The 10,634-nt window shown below is 30.5% G+C and overlaps 1 protein-coding gene across 1 annotated transcript in view; it reads right to left on the bottom strand.

Annotated features, from left to right (window-relative positions):
* Window positions 1–10,634, bottom strand: part of LOC106470665 (calcium-binding mitochondrial carrier protein SCaMC-2-like) — a 34,040-nt gene that overhangs the window by 7,144 nt on the left and 16,262 nt on the right. The window contains exons 2-6 of the mRNA XM_013931230.2: window positions 7,893–8,019; window positions 6,772–6,859; window positions 5,981–6,092; window positions 4,830–4,988; window positions 1,228–1,374 (exon numbers count right to left, since the gene is read on the bottom strand). Coding sequence (XP_013786684.1) covers window positions 1,228–1,374; window positions 4,830–4,988; window positions 5,981–6,092; window positions 6,772–6,859; window positions 7,893–8,019 — 633 coding nt within the window. The remainder of the gene's footprint in view (window positions 1–1,227; window positions 1,375–4,829; window positions 4,989–5,980; window positions 6,093–6,771; window positions 6,860–7,892; window positions 8,020–10,634) is intronic.

Below are 10,634 nucleotides of genomic sequence, written 5' to 3'. Positions count from 1 at the left end.
TCTTGGCTGTGTTTTAGCCGACTAGTATTTTGTAAAATACAGTCACATTTTAATTATTATATATATGTATATAAATTATTGCTATTTTGATATAAGTTCTTAAAGTTATTTTTCTTAAAACATAGAACAGTAAATACAGAAGTAAAGCAAACATTTATCTCTCCTAGTTACGACCTTTGTACTTGGTTGCTGCTTAACTTAGGTTGCTAAGCCTTTAAAAATTTTGCACCTGGAGGATATCAAACAAAATATTTTTTTAGGTTTTATATATACTTTTAAATAACTAAAAAATCATAAATTATTACTTCAGTACCATAGAATTATACTATAATTTATCAACCTTAGTAACTAAGCTGTATTTGGGTCTAAAAAAAAAATATGAAATTTCGAGCAGACTAAAGACACAACCCACCTCATTGAAATCTTGATTCAAAAGAAATGACCAAAGAAACGTTAGAAAGGTTAAGAAAACCACTAGGGGGACATTCTGAGCTTCCAATTGGTTATTCGAGTCATATATAGAAGTAAGTGTATATAAGGGAGCATATCCAAAAATGGAGAAAGGTGAGCAAGGTGTCACTGTGTTTGATTTATTACATGAGCAATATCTTAGCAAATAGAAAAGATAAGACCTTCTTATTTTATATGCTAGCTTATAAATATCTGTAATTTGAGTTTCTAATTCGTATGAAACTATAGACTTAGTATTTTGACTTCACAAACATCTAATTTGAACCAGTGCTGCATTCAACATACCACATAACACACAAAAATCGATGTTCATCTGTGTTTTTTTAATATTTACTTTTAAATTAACAAATTGAGTAATGTATAGTTCTAAAATTTGAATTATAATCTATAGTTTGATACAAAACTTATTGACATAAATTCATGAAATAGTAGTTCGATAAAATTTTTAATGCAAGTCAACAAACGAGATGACATGGCCTTTCACCTGTGACTCGTCTTGAAAGGGTTAAAGTACCATGAGAACACTTTGAACATTTAGAGTATTATTTCTATTATTTCTAAATGTAGTGATGATAATTAAAAAAAAAATCTTTATTGGTTTTCCAAAATGTAACTTTTTTCTTGAAGATACAACTTGGAGACTATCAATTTACAATGTGTAAAATTATAACACAAAACAAAAAAAATAACAAAAAAGAATGGTGAGCAAATATCATTAAAAAAAATCATGTGCTAGTAAGACAAACAAAATCTTACTTGTTCATAAGCCATAAATTTCAGTGCACTTTCTGGTGCTATCTTCAGTACATTTATTCCATTACCTCGCCATAAGGAGTGGATTCCACCCTCATGTAACATGTGCACAAAACAAGATCGCACAGAGGCAAACTCAGCTCCTTTCACCTGTAAAAGAAGTTCTTATATCACTAAGAAGAAAAAAAAAATCTTGACTCTAAAACTCTTTCAATAAAGAACAAGAACAAATACATATTTTAGCAAGCAATGTGTTCGAAGGAAAACAAAGTTTGACAAACAGATGGATAACAATACTTAAGATGAACAACATTATCTATTTATAAAAGGACACAGACAAATGATTCACAGAATTCTACAGATTTCACCTTCAGTATCTAAAGCACAAATATAAAGAATTACATTATTCCCAAGTAAATAACTAAAATACATTGCTACATTAACAGTAATTTAATCAAAACTAAAACACATAGAAACAAGAGTAACAACCAAAATACTGTACTCCTCTACCTTCTGTGTTTTAGTTTTAATTAAATTATCATTCATGCAACAATTTACTTAGGAATAATGTAATCTGTAGCATTCCAAAACATTTATCTGCATCCCTTTCTGTTATAAATAAACAATGTGGTTTAATCAAACTAGAGCTATAATTCTAAAATCTAAAACATCACAGAATAAATCAAACTTTCAAATATTATTTAAAGAATGTATTATATCAAGGATTATGTTTATAAACATAAGTAAAGAAAATCATGACACCATATGTTGAAATTTACTGTTGTCTAACATATTTTATTCATGGTTAAGTTGTATCTAATAAGTAACTTATATCCAAAAGTTTTTTTTTTGCTTGTAGCTAAACACAAAGCTACACAATGGGCTATCTGTGCTGTGCCTACCACAGGTATCAAAACCCAGTTCCTAGTGTTATAAGTCTGCAGACTTACCACTGTGCTACTGGGGAGGGGGAGAGGGCTTATCCAAAGCAAATATTATCTGAAAATTGTATCAGAACATAAAATGTCTGGTTAAGTTAGGATAGTGTTTTCCAATTATAATAATATTAGTTTCTAGTACCTTCCTTGTTGTAAGTGAAAAAATATTGTATTTGTTGTTTATGTAAGCTAAATGTGTATATATAAGAAAATGACAAAAAAACTATGACTCACAAACAGAATTTCAAAATATTAACATAAGAAGGCTTCAAAAACAGGAAGAAATAAAATATGAGATGACAAATTATATTTTGGAATAGAAACCACTGGTAACAATTTATTAAGAAAAGAAGTGGCAAGGAAGCTTTCTCAACAATGTGATTTAAGATCACTTAAATCTTGTGAAATAGACACAATTTTACTGCTTTACTCTTTTTAGTTTGCATATTTATTTGCTTGATATTACTATTCTGCTTTAGCTAAAAACGTTTTAAGTGACTTAAAAAAATCTATATAATATGATCAGTCTGTTATAGCTCATATTATGATGGTATATAGTATTAATTCACTTGTATATTTCTTATTTGTCTGTTTACCTGAATAATACATCATATACACACAATTGCTAACTGACCAGGTCAGAGACCTCTAAGGATCATAAAAATACATCCCTAATTTTGAACTGCAAATTAGAGGGAATGGAATCAGCCCTTAGCACCTGCCACCTGAAGCAGATACTCTTAACTGAATAGCAGGATTAACTATCAATTATATAACAGACTCACAGCTAAAAGTTTGAAGTGTTTGGTAGCACCAGGTCTCAAACCTGATACCTTAAAATCCCCAGTCTGATAAGTTAACTACAAGGCCACATATATAAACATATACTGGTTGTCTGTTGTAATGATCTTATTTAAGTGTGTCAAAAGCTTTAAATCTTTCAATGAACTAACACTAATGTTCATATTTGTAGCTTTCATTTTCAGTAACCACAGGTAAGAACGTCAAGGAAACTACTAACAATTTTCCTTAATTACATATATTGTCTGTGTGAAAATGAGACAAACTGACCTTCTGAATTCAACTAGTTCTTTTTCTAGCATCCTTGACATAACATGTAAGGATAGTGTTAAGTATATAGTTTTCATTACAGCTTTCAAGGACCATTCAATAGATGCAACAATACCCTAACTTTGAGGTTTCTCTTATCTAGTTACTCCTGGTATGTGGACTTTAGGTTTATAGTTGTGGACTTCATCTACAAGTTCTCAGGGAGAAAAGTTGATGGGTTCTCTGTCGATTATAACTGGCAGTGTAGACATTGTCTTAATGGTTTCAACAATCTTCTTATCAGTGGTAGAAGACAATATTTTAATGTGTGTGTGTGTAAACAGTACTAAAGAATTTTGATAAACCACTGATTCAAACCTATAACTTTCATTCTGAAAACACATTTATGTGTTGTAAAGCAGTTAAGAGATACACAGATCCTTGTTGTTTCTTGTTAATATAGTTAGTGGCAAGTACATAACTAAAATATAAAAATTACCTTTAGACTCTTAGACTTCAGTAAACTACAGAGATTAATTGAATCTAATTTTACTGTCTTTAATGTATTGTTCTTTGAAAATAACAAACTTACTGTCTATGCTCCCAGTATTAGCTTCCTTACAAATTACACTGTCTAATTTGAGAGAAATTTGTTTATGAAACATGACTTTGAGCAATTTGCATTTTTTTCTTTTTCCCACGTTGATTCTTTTTATTGGGAAGACATATTAATGAAAGAATCCGTCAATTTTTATGAGAGCTAGATTCTTTACAGTAGGCATCTGCGAGTTGTTGGCAATAAATTTCAACAATAAATGGACAGCACACAATCCACTTGTTTTAAAATAATATATTCAAAACAAGTCAAACATATGTACACTTTTGGTTATCACAGTTGTATCCAGAGCTTTAAATAATTGTCTCTTTTTCGTCAAAGTCCACACAGGCGGGTTCAACTACTTTAGAATGCTCTTTGACAAGACAAATTATTTCTTCTTTCTTCTGTTATAACAATAGAATCAGTGATAAATTCACTTTAGAAATCGTCCATTATTGTTAAACTGACAATCATGCAGTCTAATTTAATTTTTCACTTTTACTTTCACTAACTTACTTACTTAACTTCTGTATCTACATGTATTTATAACAAATGACAAAAAAAATCTAGAAATATCTAGCCCTTTAGCAACAATATGAAATATAATGAGAAAGACTTAAAAGCTTCGAATTAGATGACATCAACAATGTTACAAAAGTCTAGTACAACAATTAAACTGCAAATACAACATACGATTCATACAAAGTTACGTAATGAAACTTGTCATAACTATCACCTTTAAAATAATCAACTTTTAACACTCTTGTTATGAAAACTAAATAATCATAGAATACTAGATCACTAAATAACCTAAATAATAGATCTTAAACTATACAGTCTTGTGTATTCAACAGCAACTTACAATATAAAATTATGATAACATATTTCTGGCCTATTAACAAAATAAAACTATATAACATTGGATGACACATTAAAATATGCCAGTAAATCTGAGTGCTTATAACACTATTAAATCTTGGGTGGGCAGAGCTGTTTTTTACAAAAGCACAAAAACATACCTGCAAAAACACCTTTAATCTGTCTAGTGGTGCTGTAAATGTTCTAGAAACAGCTCCTGCTATACCACCTGCTACCAAATGCCGCCACCACATGCCAGTTTGCATTTCAGTTTCTGTAAAGTCATCAGGAACAAGAGTATCTTCTCCAATATCTACAAACTACAAATACAATTAAAGTACTTGAATTAGTTAGCAGCCATTTATAAGGATATGCGTACACAAAACCAGATAATGACATTTTTATAGCATATTAACTGGTCAACATGTCTGATTTAATAGTTAAATATTCATAACTCAATAACTCAAAGTACAGTGGTTACTATGTGTAATTTAATAACTACAAAAATAGTTTCTATTTACACTGTCAGAACTAGGTAATGCTCACATATAAAGTAGTCCTATTTCTGACAGCTGATTGAACAGAACTAGGTAATGCTCACATATAAAGTAGTCCTATTTCTGACAGCTGATTGAACAGAACTAGGTAATGCTCACATATAAAGTAGTCCTATTTCTTAGTTCTGTTCAATCAGCTGTCGTAATGCTCACATATAAAGTAGTCCTATTTCTGACAGCTGATTAAACAGAACTAGGTAATGCTCACATATAAAGTAGTCCTACTTCTGACAGCTGATTGATAACCAATTCAGTCTTACCTTCTTCACAAAATGTATACAAATGGCAATCATGTACAACATAGTATCAGTTTCATATAGAGTACACAACTGGTATATGCTGTACATACACTGTAATCCCTTGTCAAACATTATACACAAGGGCTTATATCCATACTCTGGTTTCACAGGGTATACATGACTTTTCTGTGTAACATAGACAAAGCAGTCAATTGCATACATTGTACACAACTGCTTTATGACCTATACATATGTTACTTTTTTTTCCTTAACACAGAGTATACTGCAGCTACTTTTTCATGTACTGAACACATGGATTTTGCCTACATACAGCCATTGTATCTAAATGGTGCATGTTCCACATGTTATTGTTTGTCCATAGTGCTGATAACTAATTTTTGTCCATGTATAAAGTAATTGCTTTCACACAGAAACACTACTGGTTCCTGCCAGTATACAAAGTAGACACTTTCACACACATTGTTTCATGCTGCATTCAAAATAGCCAACCCTTACAGTAGAATGTCTCCAGTAGTGGTAGATGTCCTTCAAATCGGGTGAAGGATGAAAAAGTAAGTAACTCCTCCATTCATCAAAATTGATTGTGAGAGTCTTATCCTTGTCCATGCTGGAAAAAATATATATACTAATTAAATTACAATTCCCGGATTTGTACAATTTCTTAACAACAGAGCACTTATTTCAAAAGAATTATGTCTTTTGTAAGTACAGCTGATTTTCTGGACTCATTAAAGATTGAAACCCTGACACATGGTTAAACATATATATACTACAGTGTATCACTCTAAATAAAGAATTTTATATTACTTTTTTCCCCATACAAAATAGTCGCAAGTTTCCAACTTTTTTCTCTAGTCATTCCCTCCATTACTTTATGATCCCTGGCCAACATCATATGACCATTGAAAGAGAACAGTACTTTCAACTCATTAGTTAAATAGTCAGTGTACTATAACCTTATGAATTTCTGCTACTTCTTGTCTACAAATCAATAAAGAGAATAGCAGAGATTTACTGAAATAGCATCCAATGAAACTGTATCATACCAACCCCCTCAACATAAAAATCTCACAAACATGATTTTAATAACCAGTATAACTTTACTTGATAAATTAAGTACATTATTTTAACATATGGTGTTTTTTTTTAATTATATGATATGTTATGAGAATGAAAAATATTGAAAATATATTTTCTTAAATTGCAAAAGATCTTAAAAGAAATAACAGGGCTAGCTTTTTTTGTACTGTAACACTAACAAGTTACCAATTAAAATCTAAACATACCGCTGTACAAGACAAATTGCTTCTTGATGGTTTAGAGAAATTCCAAGTTTCTTGAATGCATTTGAAATATCAAGTGCATCAATTCTACCTAATGAAAAAAAAAAAGACAAAAATACCTGTAATTTAAATTCTTGGGGTTGAGAATGATGAGACAGTATAACATAAGCACACCACTACTACTGTATTCTACAGTTAACTAGTCAATGTTTTCATACACCCTGAACTCCATGAAAAGTACAAACTCACTGATAGGTGTGGTAATTTTTTTCCATTCTTTTCCTTGAAAATATGAAGATAAATGTTAATATCACAGTTTATAAAAATTCTATTATAGTACCAATAAGCAACGACCCACATCTGAATTCCAAGTTTAACAGTGGAAAACTTTCGTTTTTCTTGAGGGGGAAAATTACTTTTCTTTTAAAAGTTTGACAATTTGAATCTTCTTCAACTGCTCAATGTATATATATAGACACACACACACACATATCTAACTTTGATTTTTACCCACATGAACTGTAATGTCAAGTATTCTTAGTTATCATGAGTAACTTAGAAATTACATAAAAAGCATTTAAAAAACAGACATGGTATTTTGAACTAATTCTAAATATGTGTACCACCATGGAACAAATTAAAAATAATTTCTTGATCAATTAATAAACATTATAACTTTTAAGAAAAGGTCATAATGTTTTTACTTAAATATAAAAGATGTATAGCATTATCTTCTGGTTTTTAAAAGGTATACATATTGTAAATACTGATTAATAAAAGTGTTAACAATACTTACCCTATGAAGGAATACTTGTACCATTATAACCTGATTAAGAAATGTACTTACAATATTTACTTTATTAAGGAACACTGGCACCATTAAAACCTAGTTAAGTAAGGAATATCTGTACCATTATAGACTGATTAAAGAAAAGTATTTAACAATATTTACTTTATTAAGGAACACTTGTACTATTATGAGTAAATTAACAAAAGCACTTACAATATTTATCTACTACTACTTAAGTAAGAAAAATATGTACCATCATTGCCTGATTAAAAACCATATGCACCATCTTATATTTAAAAAAAACATATTTCTATACCAACGAACAGTAGCTTACCATCTTTGTTTTGGTCTATACTCTTGAACACTACCATTAACTGTTTTTCATGTTCAATCACATAGTGCACAAATTCGGCAAAATCAACATTACCACTTTTGGCCAAGTCTGACTTCTCAATGAATTTCTAGTAAAAGATAATTACAAAATATGGAATAATACCTTTGACTTACAGATTAAAATAAATAATATTTGTTGCACTTTATAGCATGACTTAAACATTAAAATAAATATTAACAGTAATACTCTTAATAAAGCTAAGTCAACATACTATTCACATTACTCGAGAGTTAAATTTTATGTAAGTAATACTTAGCTGAAGAGCTGGGCAATTAACTTCTTTAACTGATATAGCTGATTGTCTATGAGCATCAATTATAGTAATTAGTGTCATGTAAAACAATCAATTAATTGAAATTACAATTAAATCTATTAACATCTCAAAAAGAAGTGTTTCCAAATATTAATGTTTTTGATCATTCCACCTGTCCAAGTAATCAAAATATTGCTATTTGATCTCTCAACATCAGGAGAAAATGGAGATAAGGTACCCGCAGGTTCGAATGTGACATAATAGTTACTGACAAGAAGAGAGATGAACTAGATGCCTGGTAAAGGGAGGACAAGAAAAAGAGGAAAGCCTGGAATAGGAAGGTTAGAGGTAGACTGATCCAGATGAGGAACAAGAGTAATTTGCAAGGTTGAGAAAGAAGAAAAAACCTTGGAAGATTATTATTATTTGTAATTAAGCACAAAGCTACACAAAGGGCTATCTGTGCTCTGCCCACCATGGGTATCGAAACCCGGATTATAGCATTGTAAGTCCGCAGACATACCGCTGTGCCACTGGGGGGCCCTTGGAAGATAACAAGAACTGAAATTGTATAATGTCAGTCCACGTCTCCAGAGAGAAATTAAGACCACCGAAGATGTCTACACAAAGAGAGGAACCCCAATGAAGATCATACACAAGAAGGAGGAAGGTGTACAGTAAAGAGGAATGTAATCTGACCCAAACAGTCCCAACATCAGGAGATAGTAGTAAGAAGAGATAGAGCAGAAGAAGTGGAACACGCTGGCAAAGAAAATGGAAATAACTTCTTCAGAAAACTCCTCTGGAACACAATGGAGTGCCTCACACAAAAGGTGGAGGTAGGAGAGGGAATACAGGTGGATGGTGAGAAAAAGATGAAGACACAAAAATGGAGAACATGCAAATGAAATAGAAGGCAAGGGGCCCGATCCACAGACAGGCCAAATAGATATTAATCCTTTCACAAAAGGTTGGTCAAAGTGCACATACAATAACCTTTTAAGAGTTACATTCTAAATTTAATTAAACTACTTTGTTATCAATGTATACAAATTAAATTGGCATCAAAACATAGTTAATAAATCTTGATGTTACTTCAGTTTTAAGAAGTTCTTAATTTTATAAGGAAATATTTTTAAAAATCATCAATCTCCCCTAGTATGAGAACTCTGACAATTGCTCTCTATGTCTTTCCTCTTCTAAAATTTATTTACCACCCCCTCTGAGAAGTAAGTAATTTAATGAAAATTACTCATTATAATATAGTAATTACTTAGGTAAAGCATAATTTTTATAGACTTCAATCTTATTTGATTAGGGAGCCATAAACTAGAAAATCAGACCCACTTGCCATGCCCACCTGTCATACCCTCTCTTTCACAAATTGCCAATAGATTTCTACTACATTTTATACTAAGTTATTTATAACCAATGGAAAGCCAAAGTTTTAATCTGTTAAATGGCTTATTATATTTAGTTGTTTTTTGTACTGAGAACTGTCTATTACGCTTCCAGTTCCAACTTTGTTCTCATGGGAAACACATTGACAAGCTTAGCTGAATTTTTAATGACTCTTATTGCATAGTTAGAAAGCCAGAACAATTATGATAGTTATAGGACATTGTCTGCTTTTTGTGTATTATTATTCTTTGTTCTTAGGTGCAATATTTAATTATATAAAAAATTTAGTGTGGTAGTAACATTAGTATACAAAAGTAGGCTTACGTTTCATCAACAGTTGACAGCAATTATTTCCAATGTTTTTATGGTGGTTATGAGGTCAGTCAAACTGACCAAGCTAGTATAGAATTATAGTATTGACAATAACAAATAAAATATAAAATTTTTACTTAAAAAAAAAGTCTGAAATTTATTTAGGAGGTTTTAAGAGATTAAATAAATGAAATCTGAGATTTTTCAGATGAAAAAAGTATTTTGAATCTTAACATGAAAATCACTTTGCACTCAGAGCAGTCAACAGTCTGACACCATATAATTATGGACATTTAGCAACTCACAGCAGTCAACACTCTGACACCATATGATTATGGATAAAGTTGTAGTAAAAATATTTTATTAAAAATTCTGATTTTTTTGTCTACAAAAGGCTTTTAATGCTTATTAACCCTTTCTATATGCCTCATAGATGAAAGGCCATGCCATCTTATTTGTTGACTCACATTCAAAATTGTAATGAACTACTATTTCATGAATTTATGTCAATAAATTTGGTATCAAACTGTAGATAATTCAAATTTTAGAACTATATATTATTCAATTTGTTAATTCAAAAGTAAATATTAAAGAAACTCAGATAAACATCAATTTTGTATGTAGCACTGGTTCAAATTAGATGTTTGTGAAGTCAAAATACTAAGTCTATAGTTTCATATGAATTATAAACTCAAATTACAGATATTTACAAGCCA

Source organism: Limulus polyphemus, unplaced genomic scaffold (genome assembly GCF_000517525.1).
Source record: "Limulus polyphemus unplaced genomic scaffold, Limulus_polyphemus-2.1.2 Scaffold4151, whole genome shotgun sequence".
NCBI lineage: Eukaryota > Metazoa > Arthropoda > Merostomata > Xiphosura > Limulidae > Limulus > Limulus polyphemus.
The sequence above is the reverse complement of the archived record's forward strand: the minus strand, read 5'-3'. Positions and strand labels throughout refer to the sequence as shown.